At 33.9% G+C, this 20,575-nt stretch overlaps 1 protein-coding gene across 1 annotated transcript in view; it reads right to left on the bottom strand.

Moving 5' to 3' along the window:
• Positions 1–20,203, bottom strand: part of LOC122014786 (polycomb group protein FIE1-like) — a 64,824-nt gene extending 44,621 nt beyond the window's left edge. Inside the window, exons 1-8 of the mRNA XM_042571215.1 lie at positions 19,929–20,203; positions 19,659–19,724; positions 19,137–19,259; positions 18,719–18,799; positions 18,551–18,643; positions 18,362–18,437; positions 18,196–18,275; positions 18,022–18,093 (exon numbers count right to left, since the gene is read on the bottom strand). Of these exons, the coding sequence (XP_042427149.1) occupies positions 18,022–18,093; positions 18,196–18,275; positions 18,362–18,437; positions 18,551–18,643; positions 18,719–18,799; positions 19,137–19,259; positions 19,659–19,724; positions 19,929–20,105 (768 nt within the window). The 5' untranslated portion in view covers positions 20,106–20,203. The remainder of the gene's footprint in view (positions 1–18,021; positions 18,094–18,195; positions 18,276–18,361; positions 18,438–18,550; positions 18,644–18,718; positions 18,800–19,136; positions 19,260–19,658; positions 19,725–19,928) is intronic.
• Between the last annotated feature and the right edge of the window lie 372 nt (positions 20,204–20,575).

Raw genomic sequence — 20,575 nt, 5'->3', positions numbered from 1 at the left:
CATGGTCAAGAATAACTTCCTCAACAAAAACATTTTGATGCATAACCAATTTAGATGCCTTTTATGTCAATGTTGTCTCCAAGGTTTAAAATCTCGACCCATGCTGAGGTTTCGATCCCAAACTGGAACAATACGATTTCGGTATCGTATCGTGTTGTACTAATATGATTTCAGTATTTTTTTATTTATATATAATAATTATTAGATAAATATATTTATTGTGTATAATTTGAAAATAAGTTGTATATTGATTTTATATAAGTGCTCCATTATTAGACAACTTAATATTGTTAGAACAATAATTAAATATAATTTTTTTAAATAATTAATCTATTAATAACTCGAATTAAAATCGATATATCATAAGATGTTACGCAATGTTCGAAAACTCGGGCTAAGCGGCCGCCTAGGCGCTGCGCGACATGCTGCCGTGCCGGAAACCTCCCAGGCGGGACTCGGCGGAACTCATCGGGCCTCGGCAGGCCTCGACCGAGTTATTTAGGTTTTAAACTTTTAATATTTTGCTCCAAATTTGCTGTTTACGTCTTCGCCGTGCGCCGCTTCGTCTTCCAAATTTGTTGTTTCGTCCTCATCGTCGCTGCGTCATCATCGTCGCTGTTTCGCCGTGCGCCACTTCGAAGGCTTCGTCGCTCCGGGCTCCGGTAAGTTGTTTCGTTAAGTTGTTAACTGTTGAGTCATCGCCGCGTAGTCTCCGGCGACGCCGGACGCGTCCGCAGCCGCCAGAAACGTCGTAGGACGCGTCCGGCAGCATCTCATGAAGCTTCCAGCGGCACTGGACGCTTTCCCCGACGCTTCTGGCGCCGCTGGAAGTAGCGTCGGACTTCGCCGGACGCGCCGGACACGTCCGGCGGCGTCGGAGGTCTCCCGCGAGGCGCCGGTGGAGGCCGGTGGCATCCGCGCCGTTGTGCAAGTCGCGAGAGGGGGACGGCGTTTTTTGTTTTTGTTTTTTTTCTTTTTTTTTAGATTTATTAAATTAAAACAATTCCTAACGGGGATAATTTCAAATTCAATAATAGGTTGGTTCGTAAAACCTAATAAAATTATCATCCCAATTAAATATATTTTAAATTTATTTTTTTTATAATAAATTGTATTAATTTTTATAAAAGAATTTTGAATATATAAAATTATATATAAAATTAAGATTCCATTATTAATTTTATAACTTATATAATCAGATTTAAATATATAAATAATATACTTAATTTTTTTAAATAAATAATATTAAATATTAATTTATATATTAACAGATTTAAAAATTATAATAAATATTATCATTTATCAGATTTAAAATATAAAAAATATTTTAAATTTAATAAATATAATACATATTATTAATTTATATTTTATATAAATCATATTTATAAATTTTATATATTATTAATTTATATTAATTAGATTTATAAATATTTAAATTATATTAAAAATTTAAAAATTCTAATAAATATTATTAATTTATATAAATCAGTTTTAAAAATATGAAAAATAAATTAAAATTTTAAAAATTCTAATAAATATTATTAATTTATAAAAGTATAAAACAAATTTAAAAATATAAAAAATATATTTAAAATTTAATTTATTTAAACAAATATCGAATAAATTTTATTAATTAGATTAAGATATATAAAAAAATATTCTCAGACTTGTTAATGACTTAATGTTATTGAAATATTTTGTATTGTATGTCTGTATGGTATAATTAAATTTTATTATCATGTTAATATGTTATGTGATTATGTATTGTTATATATTATTTTTTCAGATTATCTGTTATACTGTTATCAATGGCAAGCAATCCATCTTCGACAACATCTGTCACTTAACCCGAATCCGGGATTCTTAGAAGAAAGTCAAATGACATCGGATGGGAGTTTGGGATATTGATTGATCCTAAGAACCTCGACAAAATTAAATGTAAGTTATGTGGAAAAGCAATGTCAGGAGGAGTGTATAGGATAAAGGAGCACATTGGAAATATACCTGGAAATGTATCTGATTGTCGAAAAGCATCTCAAGAAGACAAAAATAAGTGCAAACAGGCTATTTTAGAAGGGAGGAACAGAAAGAAGAACAAAATAATGGAAGAACAAAGTTGTAGAGCAGAGGTGGCTATTTCTGTAGATGAAGAAGAAGGTCTTGAAATTGAAGGGATGGATGGAGTTAAAAAACCTCTTCCACTTGGCCCCATGGATAGATATGCATCGGCAATTGCTCCAGAAAATGCAGGCTCCAATGGAAGTAAAGTGTTTCGCCAAAAAAATATAAATGAGGCTCTTTTCAAAGAGAGAACTCAACAAGTTCAACAATATGTTGGGAGATAGGTTTATGAAAATGGAATCTCATTCAATGTTGTTGATAATGATAGCTTCAAGCAACTAATGGAGGCAATGGGTCAATTTGGACCAGGATTCAAGCCTCCAGCTCAATATCAACTTAGGGAGCCACTATTGAAAGTCGATGTTGAAAGAACAAAACAATTGCTGAAGAAACATGAAGAAGAATGGATGCTCGATTATGACAGATGCATGGAGTGATAGAAAAAGAAGCATCTTAAATTTGTGTGTTAATTGCAAGGAGGGTACTACATTTTTAGGGTCTAAGGAGTCTTCAGACGAAGCGCATACAGCTGAACTTATTTTTGAGTATGTTGACAAGTGTATTGAACAAGTATGAGCTCAGAATATTGTTCAGATTCTAACAGGCAATGTCACCAACAATATGGCTGCAGCTAAATTGATAAGAGGGAACTTTTATGCGCAACTCACACTATTAATCTTGTTAGTTAGAGCCCCAGAGCCAATCATTTGATAAATTGTATGGACTCATCATATCGTATTCTCGTATATCAATAAAGGCATTTGTTTGGTTATTATACTTATTTATATTAGTGCCAAATGACTAAGTATAATAGCGTCCTTGAGTAGAAGGTTCATACCTATATCAATCGATTAGTTGAATCGATAGTGAAATGATATAGGAACACTATTTTAAATCATTCCTAGTCGAGTATTAACATTCGTGACAATGTTAATGCAATAAGACTAACATGTAGGTTAGCTCGATGGCGTGATCTCACAAGTCACGGATATAGAGATATCGTGACATACGGGTATACATTGGAGAATGTATACTTGAATGACCCGCCATGAAAGTATCGTGGATCGTTATATGAGTGTCATATACTTTCTCATGTGGCTATTAGTATGACTATTAGTCCTGACCAAGTCACCACGGATCCCTACTTTGGTTTCACAAACGCCACCCGAATCGCGGACTATAAAGGCGATTCTTCGGGTATGAACGAATTATCAGAGGGATGTGAGTGATGTAGATGGGATCTATCCTCCTATGACGAGAGTGACATCGATATTCTTGATAGAGTAAGACCACGAAGTGTACATACCCAAATGAGTCGATATGAGATATCGAGCTCATTTGATTGAGTGAGTCTACTTGGAGTTCAAGATTTAGATTGGTCGAAGGACACGGACATGTCTCGCCTACGTCACATCGATCAATCTAGATGCCAGGATGAAGGACACTTGTCGTATATTGTGAGGAGTCATAATTAGTAGTCACAATGTTGGATCTCAACATTTCTTGTAACTTGGGTAGAATGCTAGATGCCGCTCATTGCTTATGTTTCTAAAGGAGTTTAGAAACATTGCCAATGTTACAAGAACCTATTGGGTCACACACAAAGAACAAGTGGATGGAGATTGGGTTCATATGATGAACCAATTGGATTAAGTTCATATGATGAACCAAGATGATTAGATTCATTTGATGAATCAAATTGGATTAAGAGTAATCCAAATTGGGCTAATTGAGTTGGACTCAAGTTGATTCATGTATTCAATGAGTCTAATTTAGATTATGACTCATTAAATCAACTTAATTTAATGAATTAGATTCATTATATTAAGTTGGCTTGAATCAAATGGTTAGATTAGATCAACCATGGAAGAGATTTGGTCAAGTTTGACTTGACTTGAGAGGGAGAGGAAGAGTCAAGTTTGACTTGACTAATTTCCACATCATTAGTGAGATGGCAAGATGTGGACCAATGATGATGCTCCACATCATCATGGTATGCCACATCATGGAGGTTACAAGCCTCCATTCTCATTAATGTGGCCGGCCACATTAAATGAGTAGGAGTTACTCATGTGGCCGGCCACACAAGTGAATGAATGGGAATGAATTTTCATTCATTGGTCTCATTCATTTCATCTCCTTCCTCTAGCCATTCTCTTCTCCCTTTCCTCCTTCTTGGCCGAGAGTTTCAAGCAAGGTGAAGAGGAATGTGTTAAGGTCCAAAGAAAAGGGTGAAGTGAAGGTCACAAAGGAGGACACCTAGAGGAGTATGTGAGATTCCTTTCCTTTCTCTCCTTTCTCCCTTTTCAAATCCTACCCGAGAGCTCTAGAAAGTGCTAGCACACTTGGGGCTCTCTTCTCCATCCTTTGAGTGTGAGAGACACTCCTTGTTCGTGTGGATATCATTAGAGGAGTATCTTCCTTGGACGAGCGGGAAAGCAAAAGGGCTTGCTTCGAAGGTATAACTCTCATCTAGTGTAGATCTAGAGTCTTTGAAACTCGTACTCATATTTTCGTTCGGTTTTTCCTTGCACGGATCCGTTGGCCTTGGGTGATTCGGGGTTTCCGCGACGCGAAAAGCGGTTTTCGCGGCCCGAATAACCCAACAAATCTCATACTTGAAAGTATTGGCAAACTTCCACGATATAAAAAGGTGATTGAGCAGTCCAAGGCTTTTACCATTTTCATCTATGCTCACCATAAGACTTTATCATTGATGAGAAGTTTCACAAAGAAGAGAGACATAGTCCGACCAAGAGTTACCAGGTTTGCATCAAATTTCCTCACATTGCAAAGTTTGATTGAAAAAAAAGCTAGTTTAAGGGACATGTTTACAAGTGATATATGGGAGAAATGTAAATGGTCAAAAACAAACAAAGGAAAAATGGCTTACTCTACAGTGATGAGCATGAGTTTTTGGAATGGTGTAACACTTTGTTTGAAAATATTTGCTCCTTTGGTAAGAGTTCTTCGATTGATAGATGGAGATAGAAAGCCATCGATGGGGTTTCTATATGGGGAGCTTCTTCAAGCTAAAGAAGATATCAAGGTGGCTCTGAATAACGTGGAATCAAATTATCAGCCTATCATAGTCATTATTGAGTAAAAAATGAAGGATAGACTTGATACATCATTGCATACCACTGCATTTTTGTTGAATCCTTATTTTTACTACAAAGATAGTTCGATTGCTCTTTATGAGGAGGTCGCGATGGGGATTTTTGAATGCATGGAAACTTTGCATGCCAATGAGTTAGATTTACAAGATACAATTATTAACAAGGAATTTCCAAAGTATAGAAATAAGACTGGGTTATTTGGAAAAACATTGGCAGCAAAAGCATGTGAAAAAAATGATGATACATTTGATCCATGTGCATAGTGGAGTACATACGATGCTCACACACCTAACTTGCTAAGGGTGGCATTGAGGATACTTTCATTAACTACAAGTTCATCTAGGTGTGAAAGAAATTGGAGTACATTTGAAGAGTAAGTTTTAAACTTTTAGTCTACTCTTTAATTAAATTAGTTATAATTTTTAACGTCTATACTCTATATTCAGGTACTAACTATAGTATTTACTTTCTCTGTTTTTTTAGATTCACACAAAGAAAAGAAATAGGTTGGATGCCAACAGGTTGAACAATCTAGTATTTGTCCAATTTAATGCTAGATTGTTGAACAAACAAAAAAGAGAAAAAGAAAGAAATGTTGATGTCCTTCTTGTAAAAGATGCTTCAAATGCACAAGATTGGATTGTGGATGGTGGGGAAGATGATGAAGTTGAACTAGGTTCCGGACTCACTTGGCAAATGGTTGATGAAGCAAGTGGAGCAGATGAAAATCTACAACCCCGAAGAAACTCCAGAGTGAGAGAACTCCATGAAGATGATTTTGAATCCGAAGAAGAAGACGAGGATCACAATAATGATATTGAGTTTGTGTCCGATGAAGAACAAGTTATTGAAAATTATGGAGAAAAAGAAGCAGAATAAATATGAGTCTATGAGATATTATTAGTTGTGTAATTTTGAACTCATTTTGTTAAGACATGATTTATGTTATTTAACAATTATATTTTGCTTAGTGGTTACTAGTTCACAATGCATTGCAATCTTAAATGAACTATTGCTACTATTTTCCAATGTTTTACTGTTTACTATATGATTATGATAACTTACTACATGTTCTATTGTTTAACTGTTTCTTTTACTCATATTTACTGAGCCTAGTATATTTCCTTTGCACAAAACTATTAGTTTTCTTGTATAGTTTTTCATTTTTTGGTATTGGAAAGTATGTATTTATTTCAGCATACATAGTTAGATCTTCATTGCTATGAAATTGTTTAAGACAACATTTAGATTTGCATATGACATTGTCCACAGTCCACATGAAACAAGGGATACCGAGGAATCCGCCTAGCGGCGCCTAGTCCCCGCCTAGGCGGCCTAGGCGCTAGGCGTCTGCCGCCCGACTAGCGCCTAGCGAATTTTAGAACCTTGATGTTACGTTACTAATACTAAAACGAGTGACGTGAGTCAGATAGAAGCATTGGTTCTTGTAACATTTTATTTAGATCAACTCTATAGTTATCCAATGCCCAGATTAAATAATCATAATTATATAAATTAATACAAAAATACTATTTTATATATAATAATTATATAAATTAACTATTTATTCATTTAATTAATTATTAATTTAAATAATATATATTTAAAATAGTAAAAAATATTAGAATATCAATTAAATATTAAAATAGTAAAAAATTACAAAATATTTAAAAATATATCAGAATATAAATTTAATTTATTATAGATTTATTAGAATTTTTTATTATTTTTTAAATTTTTTATTATTTTTTACATTTTTTATGATATTTTTAAAATTAAAATTTATTATTTTTTAAAAAAATTAAATATATTTTTTTATTTTATTGAGATAATTTAATTAAGATTTATGAAAATCTTTTCAAAATATCATATGTAAGTGGGAATTGTTTGAATTATTTAAATCGTAATATTAATTTTGAATACAAGTTTGCCGACGCCTCCGCGGGCGAGGCATCTGGCAACGCAACATCCGACGACGCAGCGTCTGGCGACGTCGAAAGCGTCTGGCGATGCATCTGAACTCACCACTCACCTACTGCTCGCGACGCTCGCGCATGATGCAATGACGCGCTCAAAATAGCCGTGTGTACTGTGTTGGTTTCGCTTCCCCAGTAGAAGCGTAAAAACTAGAACTGTCAAACAGGCAACTCGTGGCGTGACGGGGCAGCCGGTGGCAGGCCGACCATTTGGTAGGGCGACCCGTTATCTTGGCAAGTTGGAAAATCTACAACCCAACTCAATCCAAGGCAGATTGTTGGTTAAGAGGGTCAACCCACGGGCCCATCAAAGATTTAAAAAAAAAAAAGTTGTATATCTTCAACATTTTACTTCGGAAAGATTTTATCAATCAAATGTATCAAAAAAATAGGTATTTTAAATGTCAATGAACACAAATAAGTATTGGTGTTTAATGAAACGTACTATTTTTATTTAAATTTATAAAAAAAGATAATAAATTGATATAAAACTTGGTTTACATATGTTTTTCAACCCGCAGGTCAACCAAGCCCGTCACAAGCCGACCCTCGCGAGTCACAGGCCTATGTGGGTTGGCCCGCAGTGGGTTTAGGTTGATAAAATTCCAACCCAACTCGCTAAAATTGTTTGACAGGACAGGTCATCCAGACGAGCCCAATCCAAATTGTCGGCTCTAGTAAAAATCATCTATGCCGCTCGATATGGAACAGTATTTCAATCGCTAGTTGTCGCTACCTTAAGACCCTTTATGGCCTCAAAGGGTAGCTTATTAGTAGATATTAGTAATGATTATGTACTATACTTTAGTGAAATCAAGAGTTTGCTAACTAAGGCCCTCGAGGCTAAGGTGCAACGGCAAGGCACTTCTGCAATTAACTAGGCATTCATGAGTCGATTCCTAGCTACGCCGCACTGCGAATTAATTTCAAGACAACCCTGGAATCCTAACTGCAGAGCGACACGTCATTCATGCTTCCTGATTTACTTTGTTGGCTAGTAGGAAACTTACGTGTGGCCGAGTCGATTATCTCTCGGATTAGTCGGTTCAAATAATTAGATACTAGATTAAAAAAAAAAGATTTGCTAACTAAGCACCCAAAGATGGAAGATAGTGTTGATGCAAGAGCTATCGTTTGCAACTGCTCAACTTTCCAATCATGTGACATCAAGTTGTTCCAATCATTCAACTTCATCTCTCATATCATAGAAATTCTTATTAGAGAATTATTTGCAAGTCACTTACTGACATGCGATTATCCTACGAGCTGACGAAAAGGGGAAATTGAGGAGAAGGTAAGAAGAGAACCTGAAGAAAAATAAGGAGAAAAATCTACTGTTTACTAAAAAAGGAAACTTTATTATTAACTGAGGGATGAATCCTCATACAACTAGATAGGAGTTTATATAAATTCTAGATCTTAAGACAAAGAAAGGAAAGAAATCCCAATATATTGATCTCAATTCTAATCTTGTAGAAAAAGAAATGAGATCTTTCCGAAAAAAAAAACTCCTGGCAAAAATTAAATTAATAAAAACAGGACACTATTTTTAAACTAATTATGACCCAAAATTTCAAGGAATACCAAAAATATACTAAATACCATAAAAATAAAAATTACTAAAAAATAGTTATAAAATTTTTTGAGGCTCAGATGAGGGTTTAAACGGTAAAATTTAGACCCGAAATTAATGGTTACGGATACCCATAACAAATATATATTTTTAAATTATACAGCGATAAACAAAACCTAATTCCGAGTCCCTAGTCAAAAGTTATGATCGTTTGAAGTTCAAGGAGTCATGATGGGTCGATCATGCATCACTTACCTTAAGTTCCATCAGTTGGCCCAAAAGTCTTTCGTTGGAGAATACAAGGAGGAGATTAATCACCTAATAATGGATGTGAAATTTCCTAGCCAATAAAACAAGTCATCCCAATATCTTGATGGGCTAAGACAAGCCCTCGGGGGTTATGGTGCAGCGATAGGGCATTCAAGTTGTCACCCAGGCACCCGCGGTTTAATCCCTAGAGAATTTGCAGGAATTTTTCTTCCAAATGGAGCACACAACCAAAGAATGCTAGACTTCTCGGCCACCCGCCGCAAACGCTTCCCGATTTACCTGGTGGCCGGTGTGAAAATTTCATGGGATCAGACCAATCACCCAAGGCTAACTGGGTTTATCATTTTTTTTTATGGGCTAAGACAAGAAATAAATGATGCGCCAATTTTTGACCTTACCACGAATGTTAGTGGAAAGACAAGTTGGCTATAAAGATGGAAAGACAAGTTAAAGGTTCAAGAATCCACGAATGTTAGTGGAACTTAAACTTTTGCTCGTGGAACTAGTTCCAGCCAAGATAGTGCTTTACAAAGCTTAAAGTTCTCGAACAATAACGCTTCTACTATGATGATAAGTCAACTGCAATCAAGAGGCCTTCTTTAGATTTCATCCAATAATTCAAATGCAAAGGACATGATCATATTGCTTTGGATTGTCCTAAAAGAAAGGTTTTCACTATTGTAGAAGAATCTCTTGAATAATAACTCATGAGGAAGGCATATCTTCAATGTATGATGAAAAAATTGAAAGGCCAATATCACATATAATAATAATGGTGAAAACTCTTTTTATTGAGCTTTAAATGCTTTTCTAATTCAAGATGATAATGATGACTTTGCAAAGCATCTATGGCGATGTTTAGAGGAAGTCATAAAAACATTGTAGCTAAACCACGATGGAGAAACTATCATTTAGCCAAAGGCAGGTGGAGCATCTTTAACCTTACAAACTCCCTTTAGCTAAAGGCTAATAAGGTAAAAGTCAATATTACTTTGTTGACTTTTTTTGACATTCCTTGTAAAGATAAAATATGATGTGGCATAGTATGATGGCCATATGCCTTTATTAAAGAAAGAGTAAAGATCTTCTTAGCCCCTTCAAAACTTATAAGTGGTCATAAAGCTGATAATTAAAGTTGCTATTTTTCAAAATCTCAATTTGATTAGAAATTGAAAGGTTCTCGGGCGCCTCGAGCTCTTATTTGAATAAATTGATGACTATCATCCTTCAATTAAGCCTACACTTACAACTTTTCATGATATTTTTTTGATGAAATTTCTTATGGCCTTCCTCTTACTAAGGGTATTGATTTTATTATGGGCTCTATACTTCCAAATAAAGCAATAGTTAATCCTAAAGAAAGTACACATTAATTCCAAAGAGAGTGAAGAATTGCAACGATTAAAAAGGTAACCGGAGCACGAAGCTCCCATCAATATGGCTAGGGAAGGATCAGACCACATTGACTCTTTTGTATGCAGCCTTATCCTGCATTAATTGATGAATTTTTAAAGAGCTTAATTCAAAAAAGGATGAGTACTTATGTTGTTCCCAACTTCTTGTTTCAAAGAAGATGACTCTTTTCAAATGTGTATAGATAATAGAGCTATAAACAAGATAAATATCAAAAATCACTTCTTGTTCCATGGTCGGATGATTTACTTGATCAACTTTATGGCATTTCTATATTTTCTAAGATTAATCGTTGGAGGGTAATCATCAAATCTACATAAGACCCGTGATAAATGGATGAATGGAAGATGATTTTCAAAATAAGATAAAAATTATATGAATGGACAATTATATACTTCAAGTTTTATAAAGCTCCTATAACTTTTTATAAGACTAAAAAAATATATTTTAAAATATTTGATTGACAAATTTTTTATTGTCTATTTTGATAATATTCAAGACAAGCATATAATCACCTAGAGCCGTCAATTTAAGTTTGACCTGCCGGATTGGCCCGCTCCACCAAACAATTTAAGCAGGGTTGGGTTTAAATTTTATCAACACATTTTAAGACGAGTCCAGGCGGGCCGACCCACATAGGTCGCGGGCTAGCCCGTGGCAAGCTCGAATTGGCTCGCAGGTTAGGAAAAAATATCTGAAATTTAAACCTAAAGTGGAAAAGTCAATGGGCTTGTGGGCTTGACCCGCCAAATTTACAACCCAAACTTCAAATTTTTTATTTTTCTATATTTTTTAATTTTTTTGAAGGGCTCATGGGCTACCCGCAACTCGCCTTAAGTTGGGTTGGATTTCCCAACCCACCAAAATGGCGAGGCGGCCCACCCCGCCACAATTGGCCTGATGGCACTAAGTGCATCTATAATTTATCTTTAATGTCTTGAAAGAGGAAAACCTTTATTTAAACTTTAAGAAATGTTCATTCTAGACAAATAGTCTTATGTCTTCTTTGACTAAATTGTCTCTTTTCAAGGCATCAAGATAGACTCTTCAAAGGTAGAAACTATAATCTTATAACCTACTCCAAGAATAGTTCATGGGATTCAAAACTTCAATACTACTTCATCAGCATTTCATCAAGAACATTATTTCTTCGCTCACCAAATGCTTAAAGGACAGAACTTTAAAGCGGTCAATGGAAGCTTAACAAAGCTTTGAACTTATCAAAAAGATGATTTAGGTACTTATTCTTACACTACCCGACTTCAACCAATTGTTTGAACTTAAGTGTGATGCCTTAAACATTGGTATTAAATATGTACTTAGCCAAGAATTTAGATTCATTGCTTTTTGATAAAAAGTTGTTCATTTTTGGCAAGAACCAACAATAAAGAGTTATATGATATCATTTGTGCATTAATACAGTGGTGGAATTATATTATTCCAAAAAAAAAATCTCTAATCATAAGAGTTTAAAGCAAGGTTTAAAAGTTTCGGTTTTGACTGAAACAATATGATTTCAATACCGTATCATATCATGCTAATACAATTTTAGTATTTATTAACTGAATAATTAATAAAAACAATTGACTTTTTATAATTAATTATTTAATAATTAATTAGATTAGTAATACATTTATGTTTTTATATGTTGATTAATTTAATCACCTCACTCTTCAAATTAAATATATTTGCAACCAATTTAAGGTTTGATTTTAATTTGTCATTTGTAAATTATATATTTCTTTCATTTCATAGTAATTTACACATAATTTGCAAAACGCTGAATGTGCAACGAAAATATGAGACCTTAGTCCTCTATAAACTAGGACAGCTTTTACTTTTAAATTTTGTAGCATTGCAGTAATTTTATATTTAAAGACCGAGAAACTTTTATTGTTAAGGATAAAATCTTATTTAAATGAATGTATATTTTTATCACTTTATGTAATTGTATTTAAATTTTATTTATTAGCATTTAATAAAAAATTTAGGCATTAATATCATTATTTCAGGTTTTTTTCATGTATTTGAGCGTCAAAATTTTAATCCAGTTTTATTTATTTCAAATAATTATAATTATTAAAGTAGACCAAAAAATCAAATTTAAAAATATTATATTTAGATTTAAATCAGATTTTAAATTTTTAAATTAAATTTATTTAGTGTATAATATTTTTAATAAATAAAATTTTGATTTGAATTTAGCTTAATTAAATTTAAAATTTATAGATTCAATTCTTTGATAAAATCAATTTTAAATTTGAATATATATATATATATATATATATATATATATATATATATTTTAATTTGTAATGATTAGAGTTTTAAAAAAAATACTTTAATTTACCATGTATTTTCAATATAAATAAATAAAAATTAATTTAATTAAATAATTTTTTTAATTAAAGCAATGTTGAATCTTATTTTTTTAATCGCTCGCTCACACAACCTTTCAATGTAAAAATAGAATACAAAACAATCTTTATGACCATCGTGAACATAAAACACAAAATCATCTTCACCCATGTTAGATATTAAATGTTATTCTATTTAATTATTTTTAAAAATATTTTACATTTTAAATTATTTTTTAAAATTTTTTAATGAATTATTCAACAAAATCAACTTATATTTTAAATTTTGGAATTCAAATAAAAGTCGCTTTAAGATTGGATCATGTCTCTTAGTAGACATGATGATAAAGCCTGGGTTCAAATTAGGTTCAATTTGAATTTATTTTAGTTAATTTAAAATTGAACCAAGTTTATATGTATAAGAGTCTAGTTTAATATATTTAATTTGGTTCGATCAAAATTAATTAAATAATGATATTTTTAAAAGTTAGGGATTATTACGTTACTTTTTTTTCCATTTTTCTTCCTGTTTCTCCCTTCTTCAGCGATCCCCCCTACTCTTTCTCTTCATCTCTATCCAACCCGCTGGTTGCTGTCCTGCCACCACCCCATCCCACACACACTGCCGCCCACTAGTCACCCGCACACCTCTACCCGTCAGTCGCACACAAATTGCCAACCCGATAATTGCCTGCACGTCATAGCCAATCAACGCTCACTGCTTCTCAGTATTTTGCTTCTAGTGTTGGAGTTGCCTCGATGTTGGTCATTGGGTAAAACAGTAAGCTTCTAGTGTCAGACTTGGTTTTCTTCCTCCAGCATCTGTTTGCATGCTTTATTGCCAACCATGTCAACATTGGAGTCAAGGTTGGAGGTTACCTCAGAAAGGAATAATAAAAACAATGTCATGGATGAAGGAAGGAGATATGGGAGAAATTGGAAGCACTTTAGAAAAGGGTATTCATATAGGGAAAGAAAGGAGAGAGAACAAAAATCTATGTTAAAGTGAGCATCGGAACAAAGTTGTGTCATCTCGTCAACTAGCAAACTCACTTCAAGGGATTGGGAAAAAAAAGAAACGCCAATAAAGATTTTACTTGGTGGTATCGTCTCCAACGCCCCGGCCAACCTGTCCCAAGGCCAACACGGAGGAGGTAAATCACGGGCGGCTACTAGCCTTTAGAATAATGACTAGTACATAAGGGAGGCATTTACCTCGATTTTACCGAGATTCGAACCCCAGATCTCATGGTGGCCAATAAAGATTTTACTTGCTACTATATTAAGTTGTAAACGATAATATTGTATTATATCAATTGACAAAGACTTTCACATAATACTCAATGACTAGATATCCTAGGCAAAAGTAAATTTATTCAACTTCAAGAAAGTAAGTTTGAACTATTCAAATTTGTCTACATAAATATGATAGGGTCGATGTAAAGTTATATCACAAATAACTCTTAAATTAATTAAAATCATGTTAATTTATTAGCTTTAACTTGTTTTTTTATATATACTAGGTATCCCAATCTTACAACCGATTAATCCTGGAGTAGAAGGTCCGGCCCCACATTCCATCCACCAAGTAAATCCAAGAAGCGCGGTGGCTCCTGACATGGCGCCCCAGCTTCACTAGTAATTCAATCACCATAGGTGTGCCCTATGTGAGAATTAAACCGTGGTTGCTTAGGAATACACTCTGCCTCTTACCACCACACCAAGCATGGGAGGCAACTTATTAGCTTTAACAAATCTATAAGTTTTAACTCTTGACCACTGTAAATTTATCAACGGGAAGAAAAAGTCATTGTCTTCAAAGCTTGTGTATCTTCACATTTTTGACAAAATTATGCGAGAGAAAATTCATCTCAACTTTTAAAGACCACAAAACCATCAAAGGGCCCCTAGGTATACTATCTACATTTAAAAAAAAAAATATGTGAACACTGAGTCACCTATGACACCACGCTGGCTCATATCTAGTAATATCACGTAGCACCCTAAGACTAGCAAACACTCTTTCTCAGATTCTATACAAGCTCTGAAGGGCATCTCAGACAATTCCTTTCAAAGTCACTACCACTACAAAGAGATATCCACTATCTAGTGAATATAAAAAGGAGAATCATGAACTCTAACATAGAAATGATTGGAGGAGCTAGATGCTCTACCCTTCCAAAGTTAGCAATGCAACGATTACCCCTAGAAGCAAAGTCCTAATGACCTAAGTCCTTACCAAACATTGGTTCAAGTATGGACAGAATCGCAATGACCCAAATCAAAGTCAACTGAGAATCAACAACCTCGAAGCACATTCTACTTATATTCCTCTAGCTACAAATCCACATTATAGTCCAAGCCTCATTATTAATAAAATATAAAATCTAGTTAACTATTTTTATTTGTTGTGTCTCCAACCTTACCAAGAGACAGACACTAAGCAAAACAAAGTGAAAGCCAAATTACACATATTAGTTCTCTGATGAATTTATCTTCCAAAATTTATGTTTAATTTTGCAATATGTTCTTTTTAATATACAACACGTCTTTAGATTAGTTAATTCACCAAATTTAGATACATCATTGTGTTATTTTTCATTTCTTAATTTTAATTTTTACATTTATTCCATTTCTTCACTCTTGTTCACATTATTTTGACTTACCAAGTCCACCTAAGTTGTGTGCACATCATAGTGCATAACTCTTTTGATTTCTGCTCATACAAGATGGATATAATCTATTCCAAATGTTGGAATATAAATGAAGACTTTTTATGTTATTGATCATATGAATTAAAGTCCGATTATTTTCTTTCATCTAGAATGGGCATAAAAATTTTTCTTTGTTTGAATGAGAAAAAAAAAATAATCAGCCAATAGATTAGGACAGAACATAACACAAATCTAAATTCAACATGAAGTTATTTACAAGTCAAGGGCAAAAGATAAATTACTTATCCTAAAGATGAAACCCAACTAGATTTTGCTTAATGTCCTCTAAGATCACTTCATCCGTTCTTCCTATTTCCTTTCAACTTTATCTTGGAGAATTTTTTAAGAAGCTACTTGCTTCCCTATTTATTTAAACTCAAAATATTAGAAACTATGAGGTAGAAGTATTGGTCGGGTGTCAACACTGAAAATGATGTGTTATATTCCATAAGATGCCTCTATATGGTGGAGGGTTTGTCTGATTCTAATCTTCTTATATTCATCTATCCTAATCTTTATATGTACTATGAAATAAATCAACATCAATTTTCAGTAACATGTTTCAAGTAATTAAAATTTAAGATCAAAGACCTAAATAATTATGAACAAAATCATAATTATTAATTTATTCAAAGTTTGTTAAAGCGGTCCTAGAATATTCTTCTTGAGATTTTTTGACCTTATGGTAAAAAATTTGTTATAACTTATTGTAGGATATCCAATTTGAATGAAGTAAAATTCATAGATAGACTTATATGACTCTTTCCTTGATTTTATCTCTTCTTGATTTGATCATAAATGTGTATCATCATGTAAAGGAAAAAATCTCAGTTTATAGTTTGCCATGTTTGTAAAATCTGACCCTATTATACTCTTTTAATCATGGCCCTGTGAAACCAACCCTATTGAATACCTAACACAGTATTCAGGAAATTAGATACCAAACAAGTTTCCATCCCAACCTTTCTTTCACTATTATTTGACATTTTCCAGGTATATGAATTAGCATTTTTGTTCAATTTAATCAATTATCATAAGATTCATCTAGTGGTGTGATAGTTTTAGGATAGAACGCATTGGTAGAAAAATAGTCATTCACTTCAATCAGGAAGGTTAGATGTGTGATATTTTATTTTTAGAAAACAAAAAGAAAAATAGAATAAGTTGAACTATCCAGACAAGCATCCTTACATGAAGATCCCTTTGGCTTCAAAACTCCCTCTTTTGAACATACAGGTTTGAATAGGGGGCAATTTTTATATAAAGCACCGCTAACACAACTTGATGTACACCTAAACCCTAAACCATGGTTTAAAGTGTCGTGCCGAGACGGTCAAAATAGGTGAAACATCTCGTTCCGCTCGGCGACACGCACTGGCACAAGACCCGCGACAGGTGCGACATGTTGCGTGACCCCGTGGTCATAACAGAGGGGTCGCTCGACCCTACAACAGCAGCGGAGGGGTCGCATAACTCTTCCGCTACCACCGCGGAGGCATCATGCGACCTTGTGGTCGTTGCAAAGGGGTCGCACGACCAACGCAATCGTGCCGAAGGAGTTAGGTTCCTATGGCCATGGCTGGTCGCGCAACCCCGCGACAGCGCCGAAATCGTGCAGGCTCGCGAGTGATGTTGGATTTCAGATTTTTTTTAATTAAACTTAAGTTAATTATTTTAATCAACTCCTAGCTATGATGAAGATAATCTAAAGAGACTTTCTTAAACCCTAATAAAATTATCTAATTAATTTTATATTTTATTTATTTTAATTTAAAATTTATAATAAAATTTTTATTTATTTATTTATTTATCTATTTTCATATCTTTTCTTTTTTTAAAGATTATTTTTTATATTATTTTTTTAAAATATTTATGTTAAATATTTTAGTTTTTAATTAATATATTTTTTATTTAAAAATACCGAAACTATATCGGCACGGCACGATACAGTACCGAAATCGTATCGTTTCGGTCTAATACCAAACCTCAGCACGGGTCGAAATTTTAAACCTTGCCCTAAACCCAATACCCCAAACCCCAAACCCTAACTTACAGTTGAAGTTCGTAAAACACACTTGATGTGCCCTAACATAAAGATCAATAGAGGGATAACATTGCTTATAGCTGACCCAAAATAGTTAGGACAAACACGCCTTGACAATAATGGCCATTGGACGTCATGAAACAATACGCATAATTAAGCATCTGTCTATGCATATTCCATATGATGATAATGGCCATTTTCAGAATATAACAGTTGTACTTCACTGTTTCGAGAAAATTTGGCTTATAACACACCCCCAGTATACCTTGCACGGAGTTCAATGATAAACATATACCAAAGAAGTGGTAGGCAACAATTGGCTTATCTATGTGAAAATATGCAAGTTTGGCACATCGAGAATCAAGAAAAAGCTAAGTACAAAAAGAATCAACTAGTTTCGAAGAATAACAGTATTACAATATGTCAATACTCACCTTTGATAGGACAAAATCACCAAGCCACCTAGTGCAGTCCACATAGTTGGAGTGAACTGAGGCAATAAACACCTGAGACAGCAGCAGTTCAAGTAAAGCACTATGAATAACTAAATAAAATCAATCTTACTCCAGCCACCCTCTTAGGTGGTAGTAGAGAGGCTTGGTTCCTACCGGAAATTGCACATATTTGGTTGGAAATTTTGATGGTAAGTCTGTCCAAGTGAATGATTTCTCAACATATGTCCAGAACTCTGTAAAGAAAAGTATATATTGATGAAGTGAAACTAATTAATATAGAAGAAATCAAAATCAGATTGAAAAAAAAAATGTTGGTTACCTTTCATTGACCAGATCTTGACAGTATTATCCATACCACAACTAGCTATTCGGTATATGTCAGAGGGATGGAAGTCCTACATATTGGAAAAAAAAATAGTTGGGTTTTTTTTTCTTCATTATTATATCAGCCAACTACAAGCTTAGATGCAAAGTGCCAAAACACAAATAATAATTTAGCTGCACTTACAACACTCAACACTTCATTTCTGTGACCACCGGCTCCAGCAAATATCAGTATACAAATTCCTGTATGTAAATTCCATAACCGGACTGACTCATCCTGTTAATGGTTACCTGTCCCATCACTGTGATTTAACTAGAGTGAAACAAAAACAGACAATTTTAGTCACTGTACCTTGCTTGCAGACACCACTAGAGAAGGTCTCAATGCTTGGGTCCTTATTTCATTAATAGAGTCTCCATGACCAACAAAACTCTGCAGAGTGTTTGCATTCCACAATCAGCAAAACCAAGTCTAAAGATATACTCAAGTACTTCCAAGTTACATATTCATGAAAATAAAAATGTGCAAGATATAAAGCTATAAATCACAAGGGCTTTGAGAATTTCTATTGGCAGAGAGGTTTATTACTGAAGACACTATAAAGATAAATATGAGGGCTAGTAGGTATGACAGATAGGTTCACCATGAAAAAGTTCTTCCATCAAATGTCTTATTAATGAAAGGAACTTTCAAAATGGAAAGTGAACACTCTGTCTTTTGCATTTTCATTATTTTAGTCCAATAGTCAAGATAAAAGACATTTTTCTACCTTGTGTATCTTCTCGGTGCCAGAATTGATGACACGGATGATTCCGTTGCTTCCACCAGCTACCAAAAATGGGGTGCCATCGGTGTCACATGCCCAACTCAACGTATAGAATGACTCATCCTTCTGAGCAACAAGTTTAGATCATTCATATTGTTAGAACAAGATATCATGGCTCATGCAATCAATTAACAAGGGGCATACAATGTAAATCCCTCTGCAAAATAACCAGCTGATGTGCTTAGAGATAGGTCACAATTTCCTAGTTAAAATTCATCGTGCATAATTTGTTTCATTGTTATGACTGTAATTGATGGTCCTAGTATGTTAATTAATATAGCATCTTTCCTTGCCAAAAAAACAATATTTAGAGATCAAGTATTCCTCTTATCAATATCTTAACAAGAAAAGCTCTGCAATTCATTTAAGTAAAGCGCCTGATTATTTTTGTAATATGTTAGCTTAGTTAGGTCAACACATAAAATCAACACGTTTGTCTTCAACATAAAATTGAGAAATACGTACATCTTCATCAACATACGCCTGCAATATGGCAACGATACCTCCTTCAAGACAACGATACACAGTTACCTACAAGAAAGTGACAACATTTGGTCATTGCTAATATGATACTGTCCAGCTTCCAGGGATTATTAACTAAAAAATTGTCGCCAAACATTCTAATAACACAAACCACACCAAAAGAAAATCAGAATAAAAAAAAAGAGGAGAAAAAGTTTGCGAGCAATGTTGTCTTAGAAAATATTAGGTCGGAGCAGGGCGGAGGAACCTAACCCGATTGCCGCCGACAGTGGCGAAAACGTCGTAGTAGCGGGCGTCGATGAAGTTGAAGGCGATGGCGTAGAGGGGGCGCTTCCCCTCGTGGACGCGATTGCTGACCTTATACTCCCTCTTCCTCGACGCCGTCAGCGAGCCCACCACCGGCTCGCAGCCCAATCCGGTCTTCGGCATCGCTGCCCTCTCCGAAAGATGAAGAAACAGCAGATGAAGCTTAAACCTGAACCGACCCAAATCATGGGAGCTGCTTTTCCACCCTCCTGACACCCTCAGCTCCCGACTCCATCCATGTTTTTTACCCTTATATCCTTACCACGGTTTTTTTTTTTAAATTTTAAGTGTTGTTTCTTTTTTTTATTGGTTTTATATCAGTTTTTTTTATCAACTTTTTAATCAGTTATTCTTTTTAAATAATTTTTTTATATTTTTTAGGATAAATTTTAGAAGTTATTATTTGTAAAAAAATTTAAAAAATATAAAAAAATATGGATCAAAATAAAAATACTAACAGTTAATAGTAAACATATTTATAACTTACGAATAAATATTTTTTTTCAAATGAAGAATACATGTATAATACATAAAAAAATACACAAGAATATATAAAAATAGAAATTTTAATCAATATTGTTTCCAAATTCTAC

Source organism: Zingiber officinale, chromosome 8B (genome assembly GCF_018446385.1).
Source record: "Zingiber officinale cultivar Zhangliang chromosome 8B, Zo_v1.1, whole genome shotgun sequence".
Classification (NCBI taxonomy): Eukaryota; Viridiplantae; Streptophyta; class Magnoliopsida; order Zingiberales; family Zingiberaceae; genus Zingiber; species Zingiber officinale.
This window is presented reverse-complemented; position numbering and strand designations above follow the sequence as displayed.